The 18,131-nt window shown below is 48.1% G+C and overlaps 1 protein-coding gene across 1 annotated transcript in view; it reads right to left on the bottom strand.

The window, feature by feature from the left end:
- LOC142290487 (uridylate-specific endoribonuclease D-like) overlaps window positions 1-13,941 on the bottom strand; it is a 41,517-nt gene extending 27,576 nt beyond the window's left edge. Inside the window, exons 1-2 of the mRNA XM_075334444.1 lie at window positions 13,863-13,941; window positions 3,382-3,553 (exon numbers count right to left, since the gene is read on the bottom strand). Coding sequence (XP_075190559.1) covers window positions 3,382-3,553; window positions 13,863-13,932 — 242 coding nt within the window. The 5' untranslated portion in view covers window positions 13,933-13,941. The remainder of the gene's footprint in view (window positions 1-3,381; window positions 3,554-13,862) is intronic.
- Between the last annotated feature and the right edge of the window lie 4,190 nt (window positions 13,942-18,131).

Raw genomic sequence — 18,131 nt, 5'->3', positions numbered from 1 at the left:
CCAACTTCTTCCACCCGAAGTGTCCTGCGTTATCATGATACGCTGCTAGGACCATTGGAGCATCTCTCTGCGGAACCACTATCTGCCAGACAAGTTCATTTGTTCGATAGTTGACATATCTCTTGCAGAGCTTGCCTTGGTAGGTGAACAGTCGTCCCCTCTCTTTCCACAACTGCTGGGCTTCTTCTGGAGCATCTGACAGGAGCCCCTCTATGAACTGCTCAGTTAGGAGTTTGTGTTCTTCACGTACACTCTCTGGGTCCACTTGTTTAACCGCTTTCAGGGCCTCCTGCAGGTTTAAGGCATAGTCCCTTATGCTGTCTGTGGGCCGCTGCTTGCACCCAAAGAATCTCATCTTTATCTCTGCTGCGGTGCGGGTGTCAAAAGTACTCTTTAGCTTGGCCAGTATCTGGGTTACTGTCCCTTTATCTGTATCAGGCCAGGACTTCACTTCACGCTGGGCTGCGCCGGCTAGCTGTCCCATTAATATGCCCACCTTCTGGCTCTCAGTCAGCGGATACACCCGGAATAAGCTGTGCAGGCTTTCTCTGAAGTCGCTCAAGGTATGGGACTCCCCGGAATACTGCGGCAGCCATTCTGCGCCCGGTATGTACGGCATGGTGATCGGCATTACCGGCGCTACAGCGGGGGATGGGGCGACGGCGACAGGGATCGCTTCGGCGGGCGCTGCGGCGTCTCGGGCTATGGCAGCCACCTGCCCTCCCTCTGCGTCGGACATCTTCCTCCCCCTTAGTGAACCTTACCAGGCTCCGTTCACTTTTCAAATTTCCTTCCGGGTCGCGCGGGGTTAACAGCGCTCTGCTCTGATGGCGCGCTCCCTTCGCGCTCTTTGTCAGGCACGCCCCCCTTCTTCCTGCGCTCAGTGAGGATAATGGCGGCGGCAGTTTTCAAACAGTGAAACACGCAGTAATACAGTCTTTAAAGCGCAATTATTCAGGCGCACAGTACCCGGTGGAACCGGGCACGAAATCCTGTTCGTGACGCCAAAAGTTGACTCGCCCACCCCAGGGCTAGGGGACACCCGGTGCCGGGCCGGACTAGTCCGGTGGTAGTCAGTGGTGGCTGGGCCCGGCTCCGTGGCCCTGGTGGGTGTCAGTTGAATCTGTGGCTGATGAGTTGAAGTTAATGTTCGTGACGCCACCTGTGGTATGCGGCTATTAAGCCGCCGCTGCTATGGGAGAACTCCGGGGTGATGTTATGGCAGCTATGATGTTACTGCTCCCCACAGGTGGAGCGATGCCCCGGGATACAGTTGGTGCCCGTGAAAGTCTATGGTGTTGTGTGGCTAACACGGTGCAGGGCCGACAGGCGAGGAAAGAACCAGGCACAAACAACAGTCTCTTTACCTTCTCCTCTTTTACTCTGGGAACAGTCCAGTCCTGGGAGACCGTTACAGGTGGTGATGGGGATCCGGTCGGCCTGGAAGTACTTGGGATGATCTTTCTGGCCAGCTGAGTATGAGGCCTACTCCTGTACTTTGCTTTGTGATGATAGGACCCTGCTTCTCTGAATCCAGCAATGGCCCTCTTTGCTGCTGGGACCGATGGCACGTCCCTTCTTTCTGTAGGTGGCTGCGCAGACCCTCTCTCTGGTGCTTCTCCGCTGGAGTCCACACCGGGCCCTGATGCTGCAGCTGTACCTTGGATGTTTCTGGGCCAGGGGCTTGCAGCTCTCCTGCCCTTCGGACTCGGCTACCAGGGGCGGATTTTATACCCTGGCAACCACAGACTCCGATGTCTGAGTCTCTCTGCTGCCTCTCAGCTATTCCTGCTTCTCTGGGCCAAGCTGCTCCAGCTCCAGGCCCCAGATTCACAGGACAGCTCACTCTGCGTCTGTTCACTTCCACTACTCCCTACAGACTCACTGCACTTCCTCCCTCTGGTCGGGTAGAGGAAGGCTCCCTGGAATTCCAGGTTCAGAGCTCCCCCTGCTGGCCGGAGGGAGAACTGTGTTGGGTGTTAAACCTGCTGGCCAATGGATCTCCCAATTACCTCCAGGCTCAGCATTAACCCTTTGGGAGGGCAATGCTGTTGTGGCGACCAGGTCCTAGGGCGCCACACTTGCATTGTGTATTTACTTTTTATTATTCATTAATAAAAAAAATTGTATTTTATTCAGTCATATTGTGCATATTTTGTATATCATTAGCAGTGCAGTTTTGCACTGACCTTCAGTAAATTACTCTCTTACTTAATTTTATGGTAGCTTTTTTTCTGATTATGACCAAATCATGCAGTATTGCCTGAGGGCCTGTAGATCATGGGAATCCAATATTGACCCCTTGTCTAAAGGCCCCGTTACACGCAACGACGGATCTAACGATATATCGCCGGGGTCATGGATTCCGTGACACACATCCGGCATCGTTAGCGACGTCGTTGCGTGTGACAGCGATGGAAAATACTCACCTTATCGTCCATCGTTGACACGTTGTTCCTTTTTAAAAAAATAGTTGATTGTTGAGCACGCAGGTTGTTCGTCGTCCCCGAGACAGCACACATCGCTACGTGTGACACCTCGGGAATGACGAACTGCAGCTTACCTGTGGCCGCTGGCAATGAGGAAGCAAGGAGGTGGGCGGCATGTTATGGCCGCTCATCTCCGCCCCTCCGCTTCTGTTGGGCGGCCGCTTAGTGACGTCGCTGTGACTCCGCACAAACCGCCCCCTTAGAAAGGAGGCGGTTCGCCGGCCACAGCGACGTCGCTAGGCAGGTAAGTCCATGTGATGGCTCCAAACAATTTTGTGCGCCACGGGCAGCGATTTGCCCATGACGCACAAACGACAGGGGCGGGTGCTTTCACGAGCGATATTGCTGCGTGTAACACCCCCTTTATCCTTTGTGCACATGGATTTCACTAGAAACTCTGACTCTTGATTTTATCATGTACCATAGATGGTGGGATATTTAAAGTCTGTGCCATTTTACTTTGAGGAATGTTTTTTGTTTGTTTGTTTTTTTGTTGTTGTTTTTTTTTAATTGATCCACAATTTTTAAACCCTTTTGTTCACAGATTGGAGAACCTCTGACCATCTAGTTGAAAATTGATTCTCCAGCTGATATTAGTATGACTTACTTTTCCAGCTTTTTCTTAACCCTATCACAACTTTTTGAGATGTGTTGCTACCATTTATTTTTAAAGCAGATACTTTTTTCAAATGAAATAGAAAGATGTCCAACTTTAAACCTCTGATCTGTGTTCTATGTTTTGTGGTGAATAAATAAGGCTTTATGAGATTTCCTAATCATTACATTCTTGTTTTCTTTGCATTTTAAACTGAGTCCTGATGTTTGAGGAATTGGGGTTGTACTTTAATTGTAATACCAACTGCTAGAACATGTCACCATGTAGTCAGCTTACTTTTCGCTGGAAAAGTCTGTCCCTGTGCCAGTCTCGGAACTAGATGCATCGTACTGAAGGTTCAGGATAATGTCCTCATTGCCAGCTCTGTTCACATCATCCATATACAGCTGTTTAGACAGGTTCTGAATCTCATCATTAGTGGCAGCAAAATGTGATGTTGGAGATTTCTCTGTCAATAAAGGAACGAAAGTGTTATTGAATCAGATCTTTCTACAGTACTTAATCTACAAGCAGACAAACTTTGAGCCAGTTTTAATTCATCAGTGCCTTATTTAATGAAGATCAGTGCCTTATTTAAAGGAGACGGTAGGCACAAATGTGGTGGATTGGAAGATGTAGTCAGAATCATAACATAATTCAGCAGATTTGTGGGTCCTGGAGACCCTTATTTAAGGCACAAAAGATATACTTAGGTGTTTTTGGAATTGTTTTCTGGTGATGATTCTTGTCTCTCCTGGAAGTATAATCCTCAACTAAATTGGCACTTAAAGGCCCCGTCACACTAAGCAACATCGCTAGCAACATCGCTGGTAACGAACAACTTTTGTGACATTGCTAGCGATGTTGCTGTGTGTGACATCCAGCAACAACCTGGCCCCTGCTGTGAGGTCGTTGGTTGTTGCTGAATGTCCTGGGCCATTTTTTAGTTGTTGCTGTCCAGCTGTGAAGCACAGATCGCTGTGTGTGACAGCGAGACAGCAACAACTAATGTGCAGTGAGCAGGAGCCGGCTTCTGCGGAGGCTGGTAACCAATGTAAACATCGGGTAACCAAGAAGCCCTGTCCTTGGTTACCCGATATTTACCTTTGATACCAGCCTCCTCCGCTCTCACTGTCAGTGCCGGCTCCTGCTCTGTGCACATTTAGCTGCAGCACATGACTCGCCCACCCCAGGGCTATGGGACACCCGGTGCCGGGCTGGACTAGTCCGGTGGTAGTCAGTGGTGGCTGGGCCCGGCTCCGTGGCCCTGGTGGGTGTCAGTAGAATATGTGGCTTGCTTGTTAATGGTTGTGTTCGTGACGCCACCTGTGGTATGCGGCTAATAAGCCGCCGCTGCTGTGTGAGGCCTCCGGGATGATATTATGGCAGCTATGATGGTACTGCTCCCCACAGGTGGAGCAATGCCCGGGGCACAGTTGGTGCTTGTGAAAGTTTATGGTGCTGTGTGACTAACACGGTGCAGGGCCGACAGGCGAGGAAAGAACCAGGCACAAACAACAGTCTCTTTACCTTTTCCTCTTTTACTCTGGGAACAGTCCAGTCCTGGGAGACCGTTACAGGTGGTGATGGGGATCCGGTCGGCCTGGAAGTACTTGGGGTGATCTTTCTGGCCAGCTGAGTATGAGGCCTACTCCTGTACCTTTCTTGGTGATGATAGGACCCTGCTTCTCTGAATCCAGCAATGGCCCTCTTCGCTGCTGGGACCAATGGCACGTCCCTTCCCTCTGTAGGTGGCTGCGCAGGCCCACTCCCTGGTGCTTCTCCGCTGGGGTCCACACCGGGCCCTGATGCTGCAGCTGTACCTTGGATGTGTCTGGGCCAGGGGCTTTCAGCTCCCCTGCCCTTCGGATTCGGCTACCAGGGACGGATTTTATACCCTGGCAACCACAGACTCCGATGTCCGAGTCTCTCTGCTGCCTCTCAGCTACTCCTGCTTCTCTGGGCCAAACTGCTCCAGCTCTAGGCCCCAGATTCACAGGACAGCTCACTCTGTGTCTGTTCACTTCTGCTGCTCCCTACAGACTAACTAACTCCTCCCCCAGGTCAGGCTTAAGGAAGCTCCCTGAAACTTCAGGTTCAGAGCTCCCCCTACTGGCCTGAGGGAGAAACTGCGGTGGATGTTAACTTACTGGCCAGTAGATTTCCCCATTACCTCCAGGCTCAGCATTAACCCTCAGGAGGGCAATGCCGTTGTGGCGACCAGGTCCTAGGGCGCCACACTCCCCCTTAGTTAAATTCAGTACTCCCGGACTGTAGAAACAAAACATAACATGTCATACATTTCATCCCAATTATGGTGGAGTAATGGGTTGACCGAGACCTCGTGCTGGCTTGAGCGCTTCACTCCCACAGCATGCTCACACTGGGAAACACCTTGGTGATGGAAAGCCGGTAACTCTATCTCTTCGAGTTCATCCAGGTCTTCCCCAGACTCGGGTAAGTGAGGCATTCTGGACAGCGCATCAGCATTGTTATTCTTCTTGCCAGCCCGATACTTGATGGTAAAGTCAAAGTTAGACAGCCGGGCCATCCATCGCTGTTCCATCGCACCTAACTTGGCTGTTGCCAGGTGTGTCAACGGATTGTTGTCCGTGAAGATGGTGAACTTGGCCGATGCCAGATAGTGCTTGAAGCGTTCAGTCACTGCCCAAACAATAGCGAGGAACTCCAGCTTGAAGGAACTGTAGTTTTCTGGATTCCTTTCTGTGGGCCGAAGCTTCCTACTGGCGTACGCTATCACCCTCTCTCTGCCTCCCTGTACCTGGGACAGAACTGCTCCCAGTCCCACGTTGCTGGCGTCTGTGTACAGTATAAACGGTTGGCTGTAGTCAGGGTAGGCCAGAATTTCTTCTCCCGTGAGAGCCCCTTTCAGCCGGACAAAGGATGTTTCCAGTTGGCTGCCCCATTCAAATGGAGGGCTCTGCTTCTTAGCCTGCTTCGGCTGGCCCACCAGGAGATCTTGAAGGGGCGCTGCTATCTTGGTGAACCCATCAATGAACCTTCGGTAGTAGCCCACCAGTCCAAGGAACTGCCGCACCTCCTTCACCGTGGTGGGTCTTGGCCAGTCCTTAATTACCGTGACTTTCTCCGGATCAGGTGCCACGCCTTCTGCGCTGACCACATGACCCAGGTACTGTACCTTTGGCTTCAAGAGGTGACATTTGGACGGCTTGATCTTCAGGCCATATTTCGACAAGGACTCAAACACTTCTGCTAAGTGCTTCAGGTGGTCCTCATAAGTCTTGGAGTAGACTATTACGTCATCCAGGTACAGCAGCACGGTTTCGAAGTTGTGGTGGCCCAAGCAGCACTCCATCAACCGTTGGAATGTGCCTGGGGCGTTGCAGAGCCCGAATGGCATACAATTGAACTCACAGAGACCCATTGGTGTCGTGAATGCAGTCTTCTCCTTGTCCGCCTCTGCCACGGGAATCTGCCAATACCCACTGGTGAGATCCAAGGTGGAGAAATAGTTAGCTGACTTTAAGGCTGTTAGTGACTCCTCTATTCTGGGTAGTGGATAGGCATCTTTATGTGTAATGCGGTTAATTTGCCTGTAATCTACACACATTCTCATTGTACCATCTTTTTTCTTTACGAGCACTAGTGGAGCTGCCCAGGGGCTACAACTATCTCTGATAACCCCAGCCTCCTTCATTTCCCGTAACATTTCCTTGGCACACTGATACTGTGCGGGGGGTACAGGGCGGTATCTTTCTTTAATGGGATGATGATCACCCGTGGGGATTTGATGTTGAACCCCTTTCACCTGCCCAAAATCTAGGGGGTGTTTGCTGAAGACCCGCTCATACTCCTGTACCACCCGGTAAACCCCATGCTTTTGGTGTGAGGGGGTGGAGTCGGTGCCCACATGTAATTTTTGGCACCAGTCTTCCGGCTGCCCCTTGGAGCCATTGTCTTCCGCCTGGTCGGACGGGATCAAGGGTTCCACTGCTTTAATGGTATTGTTGCTGACAGTGTACAATTTTGCCACAGTGGCATACCGGGGCAATTTGGCCTCCTCCTCCCCACAATTCAGGACACGGACGGGCACTCTCCCCTTGCGGACGTCCGCTACCCCTCTGGCTATCAGGACTCCAGGCCTACTGTCTGAATACATTGGTTCTACCAAGGCATGGTAATCCTGACCCTTGAGGCCTATTGCTGCCCGACACCATATCAACATTTCACTTCTTGGGGGTATTACAATGGGGAGGGGGTCACTTACCCTCACACTGCCAATTTCTCCTCCGGCCAGCTCTACCTGCTGCCTCCTCATCAGGGCTCTGATCTCCCTCTGTAGGGCACGCTGCTGCCCGGAGCTGGCGGTTTCAGACGCCTGCTGTAACAAAATTATCACTTCGGCAATACAATTTTCTATCACATTTGTACCAAGAGTTAGCAGTGGGTCAGATTCTTTGCGATCAATATCTACAATTATCATCCCCTGACATGGCAATTCCACCCGCCCCACTTTAATGGTTACTTCTTTGTACCCAATCTGAGGTAAGGGCTGACCATTACTGGCCACAATTGTTAAATCATCATCTGGGCCATGGTCAATGTCTGAATCGGCCCAATATCTTTTGTACAGTTTGTGGGGGATGGTTGTTACCTGGGACCCCGTATCCAGGAGGGCATTCAAAGGGATTCCATCCAGCACAATAGGAAGGACCGGTCGTCCTCCCACATACTTGCTGCGGCTGGGGGTTGAGCCGGGCTTCCTTACACCTGGGGGTCGGCTCCTGGCCCCAGGCTCGGCCCATTTAAAGGACAGCGTCGTGCAATGTGGCCCGCCTGGTTGCAGTTGCGGCAGATCGGTTGTCCTGTTGAATCGTACCGGTCTGTGTCTCTGCCTCGGGTCGGCGGAATCCTTCTCTGTCGCATCCATGGGACGTCCTCTGGGCTGGAGGCCAACTCGATTTTCGCAGGCGAGGGGGTCATTTGTAGAGACTGCACGGTCTTGGCAAGGGCAGCCACAGTCTTGGTCAGCTCCTGGACCTGTTGTCTGAGCTCCGCAGTGGGATCCTTATCCAGGGACTGCGCCTCAGCCCCTGCAGTGGCTCGTGTTGCAGGCACCACCCCGGGGTACGTGATAGCAGGAGGCCGGAGGGGTACTGGGTCATTCGGCGTAGATTCTCTCAGTACCCTGATGGCCTGGTCCTTAAACTTGGCAAAGTCCAGAGCAGGGTTCTGCAGGACCAGGATACGCAGCTGGGTCCTGTGGGCATCTGACAGGAGCCCCTCTATGAACTGCTCAGTTAGGAGTTTGTGTTCCTCACGTACACTCTCTGGGTCCACCTGTTTAACTGCTTTCAGGGCCTCCTGTAAGTTTAAGGCATAGTCCCTTATGCTGTCTGTGGCCCGCTGCTTACACCCAAAGAATCTCATCTTTATCTCTGCTGCGGTGCGAGTGTCAAACGTACTCTTTAGCTTGGCCAGTATCTGGGCTGCTGTCCCTTTATCTGTATCAGGCCATGACTTCGCTTCACGCTGGGCTGCGCCGGCTAGCTGTCCCATTAATATGCCCACCTTCTGGCTCTCAGTCAGCGGATACACCCGGAATAAGCTGTGCAGGCTTTCTCTGAAGTCACTCAAGGTATGGGACTCCCCGGAGTATTGCGGCAGCCATTCTGCTCCCGGTATGTATGGCATGGTGATCGGCATTACCGGCGCTACAGTGGGGGCCGGGGCGACGGCGACTGGGATTGCTTCTGCTGGTGCTGCGGCGTCTCGGGCTATGGCAGCCACCTGCCCTCCCTCTGAGTCGGACATCTTCCTCCCCCTTAGTGAACCTTACCAGGCTCCGTTTACTTTTCAAATTTTCTTCCGGGTCGCGCGGGGTTAACAGCGCTCTGCTCTGATGGCGCGCTCCCTTCGCGCTCTTTGTCAGGCACGCCCCCCTTCTTCCTGCGCTCGGCGAGGCTAATGGCGGCGGTGGTCTGCAGCCAGTACACAATCTTTTAAGCACAATTCCGGCAGGCGCACAGTACCCGGTGGGACCGGGCACGAAATCCTGTTCGTGACGCCAAAAGTTGACTCGCCCACCCCAGGGCTATGGGACACCCGGTGCCGGGCTGGACTAGTCCGGTGGTAGTCAGTGGTGGCTGGGCCCGGCTCCGTGGCCCTGGTGGGTGTCAGTAGAATATGTGGCTTGCTTGTTAATGGTTGTGTTCGTGACGCCACCTGTGGTATGCGGCTAATAAGCCGCCGCTGCTGTGTGAGGCCTCCGGGATGATATTATGGCAGCTATGATGGTACTGCTCCCCACAGGTGGAGCAATGCCCGGGGCACAGTTGGTGCTTGTGAAAGTCTATGGTGCTGTGTGACTAACACGGTGCAGGGCCGACAGGCGAGGAAAGAACCAGGCACAAACAACAGTCTCTTTACCTTTTCCTCTTTTACTCTGGGAACAGTCCAGTCCTGGGAGACCGTTACAGGTGGTGATGGGGATCCGGTCGGCCTGGAAGTACTTGGGGTGATCTTTCTGGCCAGCTGAGTATGAGGCCTACTCCTGTACCTTTCTTGGTGATGATAGGACCCTGCTTCTCTGAATCCAGCAATGGCCCTCTTCGCTGCTGGGACCAATGGCACGTCCCTTCCCTCTGTAGGTGGCTGCGCAGGCCCACTCCCTGGTGCTTCTCCGCTGGGGTCCACACCGGGCCCTGATGCTGCAGCTGTACCTTGGATGTGTCTGGGCCAGGGGCTTTCAGCTCCCCTGCCCTTCGGATTCGGCTACCAGGGACGGATTTTATACCCTGGCAACCACAGACTCCGATGTCCGAGTCTCTCTGCTGCCTCTCAGCTACTCCTGCTTCTCTGGGCCAAACTGCTCCAGCTCTAGGCCCCAGATTCACAGGACAGCTCACTCTGTGTCTGTTCACTTCTGCTGCTCCCTACAGACTAACTAACTCCTCCCCCAGGTCAGGCTTAAGGAAGCTCCCTGAAACTTCAGGTTCAGAGCTCCCCCTACTGGCCTGAGGGAGAAACTGCGGTGGATGTTAACTTACTGGCCAGTAGATTTCCCCATTACCTCCAGGCTCAGCATTAACCCTCAGGAGGGCAATGCCGTTGTGGCGACCAGGTCCTAGGGCGCCACACACACATCAGGCAATTAACCCGATGTGTGCTGTAACTAGGAGAGCAAGGAGCCAGCACTAAGCATTGTGCGCTGCTCCCTGCTCTGTGCACATTTAGCTGCAGCACACATCGGGTTAATTAACCTGATGTGTGCTGTAACTAGGATACTGGGGGCTGGTCACTGGTTGCTGGTGAGCTCACCAGCAACTCGTGTAGCCACGCTCCAGCGATCCCTGCCAGGTCAGGTTGCTGGTGGGATCGCTGGAGCGTCGCAGTGTGACAGCTCACCAGCAACCTCCTAGCAACTTACCAGCGATCCCTATCGTTGTTGGGATCGCTGGTAAGTTGCTTAGTGTGACTGGACCTTAAAGGTAGTATGCATCATAAAATGTTCTATTATTTAAATCAGGATTTTATCTTCTTTTATTGGATTATTTATTTATTTATTTTTTTTTTTAAATTATGCTCATCACTATCTATATCAGTGGTCCCCAACCTATGCCTTGGGAAACAAATGTGGCTCGTGGGCTCGTGATGTGTTGCTCACGGCTGTCTGCCAGATAGGTACATTTGCACCACGTCTTGAAAACAGCTATGAAGATCAGGTCTCCAGATGGGGACATTTGTGACTAGTCTCTCATAGGAGCAATGAGAAATTGAAGCAGGGGCACCTATACTGGACCCTCAGACTGGTCATCCTGTGCTGTCCCTTATCCCAGAGGTACGCCCAATGGTGTCGAGGTCTGGACAGCCAGCATGACCCTAACTCCTGTCTGAACTCTGGTCTAACACCCCCTCTGTCACAGCCCTGGAGAGGGCCAGGACCAAGGTAAAACCCCTGACAAATAACGCAGACAGGGGAGAACCAAAACACATTCACACTGCACACTGCAAAAAGACACAGGGGAGAGACAACACATGCACAGGAAGAAATAAGATACAGGGAGGAAATAAACTGACGACATTGATATTTCCACACCATACCAGATATCATATAACTGATCTCCAAAAACTGGCTCACACGATAAAGACTGGAATCGCTCGAGCTATAATCGGCAATGTGATAACTGGATCCAGCACCTTATAAAGGGTGGAGGTGGCTGTGAGGGTCATTAGCAGCATGAGCTCCTAGCAGCAGTTCACAAGCCAGCAGGAATTAACTCCTACTAGACTGATGAGCAGTGAACAAGAAACAGCCAATGCCTGGCTCTGGCTGAACATCTAAGATACACCAGATTGCCTGTCATACTCTGCAGTATGAACAGAGTTCAACACCGCCATGACACCTAGTGAGTGCAGAGCAGAACAGCACATGACATAGGCCCACACAGAAGAGCAGATCTGTATAGAGGTAGGAAACCCTGGATATTGTTATACTGCCTCAGTGTGGTGAATTCTGTGGAAGAGCTTTGGCTGTCATTATACTAGTAATGGGAGTTCTGGGTGTAAGATGAAACAGCAAAAACCTTTTGACAGATTCCCTTTAAAGGCCAGTAGCCAGTTTGAAAATTAATGTTCGGATAAATGTCACACATGTATACCAATGAGTTTCACTAAAGGCCCCGTTACACGCAACGACATCGCTAACGAGATGTCGTTGGGGTCACAGAATTTGTGACGCACATCCGGCCTCGTTAGCGACGTCGTTACGTGTGACACGTACGAGCGACCACTAACGATGCAAAATACTCACCGAATCGTTGATTGTTGACACGTCGTCCATTTCCCAAATGTCGTTCCTTGTTCTGGACACAGGTTGTTCGTCGTTCCTAAGGCAGCACACATCGCTACGTGTGACACCCCAGGAATGATGAACAACACCGTTCCTGCGTCCTCCGGCAATGAGGTGGGCGTGACTTCCATGCGGCTGCCCTCCGCCCCTCTGCTTCTATTGGACGCCTGCCGTGTGTCGTCACTGTGACGCCGCACGAACCGTTCCCTTAGAAAAGAGGCTGTTCGCCGGCCACAGCGACGTCACTAGGAAGGTATGTGTAACGGCTCCTAGCGATATTGTGCGCCACGGGCAGCGATTTGCCCGTGATGCACAAACGACGGAGGCGGGTGCTTTCACGAGCGACATCGCTAGCGATGTCGCTGCGTGTAAAGCCCCCTTAAGGCTAAGAGATTTCCTGGTAAATTGTTTTGATAGAAATTCAGCAACATCACAGACTTGGCAGATAGATCATGTTATATACATTCATACAAACATGTTTTGTTGGCCATGCTGGGTAATTATTATTTTGTCCAGTTCAAAACAGTCACCTTCTATTATTTAAAATCATTCTCAGTCACTTGAACGATACAGAAAAACACAGCCACCAGTCCAGAACAATAAGGCGGAAACAATAGAGCAAGAGACTAAGCAAAGAAAGCAATGTTTCCCTGCCTGAGTTTTCTTTCAAACTATTTCTAACATTTTAGGTAACATTGCCTACATCTTATGAGGAACTACACATTTAGTAAGATTATTAAGAGACTATAATTTGTAAATCCAGCATATAGAAGAACAAGGCGGCAGCTCACTCTGTCAGTTACACAAAACTTTTTATTCTGCGGTTGCAGACATATACAGGAGCAGTGAAGGGGGAGAGAGGAGTGCAAGGGCGAGGAGCGGACGACAGCCTGTTTTGCGCTGTATAGCCTCAGGACTCGACAAAGCGCTATACAGCGCGAAACAGGTTGTCGTCCGCTCCTCGCTCCTGCACTCCTCTCTCCCCCTTCACTGCTCCTGTATATGTCTGCAGCCGCAGAATAAAAAGTTTTGTGTAACTGACAGAGTGAGCTGCCGCCTTGTTCTTCTATATGCTGGATCTCTGAATTCTCTTCATGCTGCTGGCTGAGCACCACTCTGCAAGGCACTATCCACACAGGCGCATGTGCATTCCTGGAACAGTTGAACCATAAAACCTGTGAGTACGGCTCCACTGCCCGGCAGACCTGCTCTGCAGTGCCCGATCTTGCTTTTTTCTATAATTTGTAAACTCACAAACATATAAATATATAATAGTAGTAATAATAATAAGAAGAAGAAGAAGAAGAAGAAAAAGAACAAGAAAAACATTGTAAACATTATAAGTAAGAAAACTGAAAAATGTTCTTAAAACAAATATTAAAGAGTCAACATTTCATGAATATGGATAATACAAAATGACCTTTAAAATGGGTAAAATACAAAATTAGGCAGTTCTTTGTGTATTATAACAACAACACTTAGACATCGTTTTACAGAGATGCAAGTGTTGCAGCTGTGACACAAATACTAAAATGTGTCCATCTGAAAGTAACTTTATACAGATCAAATAGTAAAAACTTGAGAATTGTCCCTGATTTGTGAATGCTCCCACCAGAAGACCTATAATATTTTCATACATTTCTTGGTAAATGTAAAATTTCTACAACTATTTGCCATCGGCATCATTAAGAGGTGTACAATAAGCTCGGTAGTATTTACTAGGTTTACACCAGACGCAACTAAACTTCAAGCACTACAGGTAACAGCCAACCTCTTATAAAAGCTTGAATATGAAAAATAACATATTACTGTGAAGAAAATATGTAAAAGTCTTAAAAGAATATAAAGTAAGTAAAAAATGTCATACAATTTACAAAAGCTTTAGCATGTCTGATAAAGTTTGAACAACTGTATAGAAGAGATAGTATATAAACTGGTTTCTCACTTGATCTCGGCAGTTTAGCTCCGCTAATTACGCATGGTAAGAGCCACAGGAGAACAAAAGTGCTCTTCATGGTGTAGGATCTGAATTTAAAATCCCTCTGACTTTACTCTTACCACATGTCTTTTATAGACCTCTTGTCTCAGTGACCTCATGGAGTTGGCAGATTTACAAAACTAACCCTGTGTATCCCAAAAGCCTTGCACGTTAATGCCAGACTAGACCTAGTGTCCATGAAAACAGTAAAGTCTTGTATCACTTGTAAATTACTGTCGGGATGGTCCCAGTCATGAAAGGCTTCAAATCCCAGGGTTGTTTTTAATTTTAAATTATACATTTTTTGTTCTATTTTTTTCCATTCCAATCTATAAATATAAAAATAAAATTGTGAAGTTATTCCCTTTATCTTTGTTGCTAAGGTAAGCCTACTCTTTCTACGTGACCACTGTCGCATTACAACAAACTGCATATTAGCACATACTACACATTTCCACTCTACGGTGTGGCCATTCCTCCACTGAATCAGCTTTTCTCTTCCTCTAATACCACTCTAGACCCTTCTGCTTGCTCAGTCCTCCCTGTGTCACGCTGCTTTCATGATTCTTCTCAGCCACTGTAGCCTGCTCTGTGACACCTAAGGTGGTAAGCAGCTGCAGGGTCCCTCTAGGGATCCTCTACTGAACCTGACTAAGCAAGTCAGAATCTACCAGATAATATAGCCAGAAATGCTCTCTCCAAACTCTTATAGGACATAACTATAATTATTTCTATTACTTGTAGACCACATTCCGTGTCCACCAATTCTACCTACTTCGAAATTCAGTTTCTTAACATTTTACTGCACCTACTACTATGAGTTGCCAATCCTATTGGTAGGCTATCATTCACAGCTGCTGGTTGTTTTATGTAGCTGATACTCTGATTCTGACCCTTTAACCCCTTAGATGAAGTTCTCATCCAACATTGTAAGCTATTATTACTAGTGCTCCCCTATATCACCCCAACAAGATGTAAGGCTAGAAGGCAGATGGTCATAGTGACCCCATCAGAGAAGGCAGGACCTAAGAGGTTGACTGTCAGGGAATAATATCTGTAATAGAGAAGTGAAATATTGATTACCTATCCTAAGTCATAGTCAACCATTTAACATTACAGAAATCAAAGGTCAGTGTTATCTTCATATTGTACACTACAATTTAGCACAGACATATTGTAATATACTATTCAACAGTTAACCCTCATATGTTCACAGGTGGATGCCTCAAAGTCTGCTATAGAAATTAGCATTTCAGATCACCTGATAAAGTGCACGGTGCAGAGTAGCTCCATGGACAATCCAAATGTAGAAATAGTACCAGAACAAATCCGTAAACATTTTTTTTTCAATTTTATGCAATGCAAAAAGGCATAAAAACAAGAAGGTGGGTGGATTAAAAATAAAAAACTGAATCAAGACAGGTACAAGAAACACATTTCTGGCCTCAGGTTGAGACTAATGGCTACTCTGGGCCAGAAACGCATTACCTGTACCTGTCTTGTATCAGTTTTCTTTTTATTTTTAATCCACCTAGCTTCTTGTTTTTATGCCTTTTTGCATTGAATAAAATTGAAAAATGTTTTTTACGGATTTGTGCTGGTACTATTTCTACATTTGGATTGTCAAAGTCTGCTATGTTACAGATCAAACTATTCCAGCAAAGGTTGGAGTCACAGGATGGGCAATCTCTATGCGCTGAAACTAATCTTTTCCTTGATCCAACAATAGCCTCTCTGTTGGTAAATTCTCCCACACCTACATCGTTCTTAGCTCCCTTCTGAGCTGACATTTCTCGCAGAGCTCCCAGAAGCCGGCTCCTTTCAGGACTGGTGACTTCTCAACTCAAACTGTCCTTCTTTCCACCTGCACTGCGTTCCACTAGAAGTCCTCTTCTACAAATGAAGGTTCTCACATTGCTTGGTGTTAAGTGGCAATGCGTCCTTTTGTCAGCTCATTGCCATCTTTTTGGTGACGTTACCTAGACTTTCATAGGAGACTCTACAATGGTACTTTTTGCCTAGGGGCAACTAACAGTGCTCTAGGTGACACATTGTTTCTACAAACTTCTCAAACAATCGACAATCAGGATGAACTAGCCCACTACAATCTCCATAATGGACATGATGAAACCTGAAAGTTAAACAGGACAACAGGTTTACTAGGACCTTAACAAGGAACAAGTGTATTCAACACCTTTGTTGCCAAAATCACTGATTGCTCAACTTCCTTTCTCCAATTTCCAACAACATTGTGCTGCAGCAATTAAGTACTTTTACGCACATACCAGTTCCAGCCCTTCTACAGTCTTTTGAGTATCAGGGCCCCCAACCCAGATATGCCTCGGTACACATGGTGCTTAACACACTGCCTTTTTTACTTCTAAAAATGATCCCTTTTTGAAGGCAAATGTCAACGTATATACACATACATTGTATTCAGAGGAAGCCATGACTTTTAAACAAGTGGTGATCCAAGAAGAATCTCTCCTTGGGAGTAGCAACAGGTTTGGCGTTTTCAAACAGAAGAAGAAATGACTTGAGTTTTTAGCTAAACTATTAATCATCCCTTATTAAGGAGTATCAACGTGTTTTGTCTAAAGTAAATAATTAGTGGTGAAGGACTAGGGTCTACACTGTAAGGTCAATGAATAAGTAATGGAAAGCAGCAGTCCAGTAGCTAAATAGTACAGTTAGGTCCAGAAATATTTGGACAGTAACACAAGTTTTGTTATTTTAGCTGTTTACAAAAACATGTTCAGAAATACAATTATATATATAATATGGGCTGAAAGTGCACACTCCCAGCTGCAATATGAGAGTTTTCACATCCAAATCGGAGAAAGGGTTTAGGAATCATAGCTCTGTAATGCATAGCCTCCTCTTTTTCAAGGGACCAAAAGTAATTGGACAAGGGACTCTAAGGGCTGCAATTAACTCTGAAGGCGTCTCCCTCGTTAACCTGTAATCAATGAAGTAGTTAAAAGGTCTGGGGTTGATTACAGGTGTGTGGTTTTGCATTTGGAAGCTGTTGCTGTGACCAGACAACATGCGGTCTAAGGAACTCTCAACTGAGGTGAAGCAGAACATTCTGAGGCTGAAAAAAAAGAAAAAATCCATCAAAGAGATAGCAGACATGCTTGGAGTAGCAAAATCAACAGTCGGGTACATTCTGAGAAAAAAGGAATTGACTGGTGAGCTTGGGAACTCAAAAAGGCCTGGGCGTCCACGGATGACAACAGTGGTGGATGATCGCCGCATACTTTCTTTGGTGAAGAAGAACCCGTTCACAACATCAACTGAAGTCCAAAACACTCTCAGTGAAGTAGGTGTATCTGTCTCTAAGTCAACAGTAAAGAGAAGACTCCATGAAAGTAAATACAAAGGGTTCACATCTAGATGCAAACCATTCATCAATTCCAAAAATAGACAGGCCAGAGTTAAATTTGCTGAAAAACACCTCATGAAGCCAGGTCATTTCTGGAAAAGTATTCTATGGACAGATGAGACAAAGATCAACCTGTACCAGAATGATGGGAAGAAAAAAGTTTGGAGAAGAAAGGGAACGGCACATGATCCAAGGCACACCACATCCTCTGTAAAACATGGTGGAGGCAACGTGATGGCATGGGCATGCATGGCTTTCAATGGCACTGGGTCACTTGTGTTTATTGATGACATAACAGCAGACAAGAGTAGCCGGATGAATTCTGAAGTGTACCGGGATATACTTTCAGCCCAGATTCAGCCAAATGCCGCAAAGTTGATCGGACGGCGCTTCATAGTACAGATGGACAATGACCCCAAGCATACAGCCAAAGCTACCCAGGAGTTCATGAGTGCAAAAAAGTGGAACATTCTTCAATGGCCAAGTCAATCACCAGATCTTAACCCAATTGAGCATGCATTTCACTTGCTCAAATCCAGACTTAAGACGGAAAGACCCACAAACAAGCAAGACCTGAAGGCTGCGGCTGTAAAGGCCTGGCAAAGCATTAAGAAGGAGGAAACCCAGCGTTTGGTGATGTCCATGGGTTCCAGACTTAACGTAGTGATTGCCTCCAAAGGATTCGCAACAAAATATTGAAAATAAAAATATTTTGTTTGGGTTTGGTTTATTTGTCCAATTACTTTTGACCTCCTAAAATGTGGAGTGTTTGTAAAGAAATGTGTACAATTCCTACAATTTCTATCAGATATTTTTGTTCAAACCTTCAAATTAAACGTTACAATCTGCAC

The sequence above is a fragment of the Anomaloglossus baeobatrachus genome, chromosome 2 (assembly GCF_048569485.1).
Source record: "Anomaloglossus baeobatrachus isolate aAnoBae1 chromosome 2, aAnoBae1.hap1, whole genome shotgun sequence".
NCBI classification, from domain to species: Eukaryota; Metazoa; Chordata; class Amphibia; order Anura; family Aromobatidae; genus Anomaloglossus; species Anomaloglossus baeobatrachus.
Note: the sequence above shows the minus strand (reverse complement) of the source record. Positions and strands in the feature narration are given on the sequence as shown.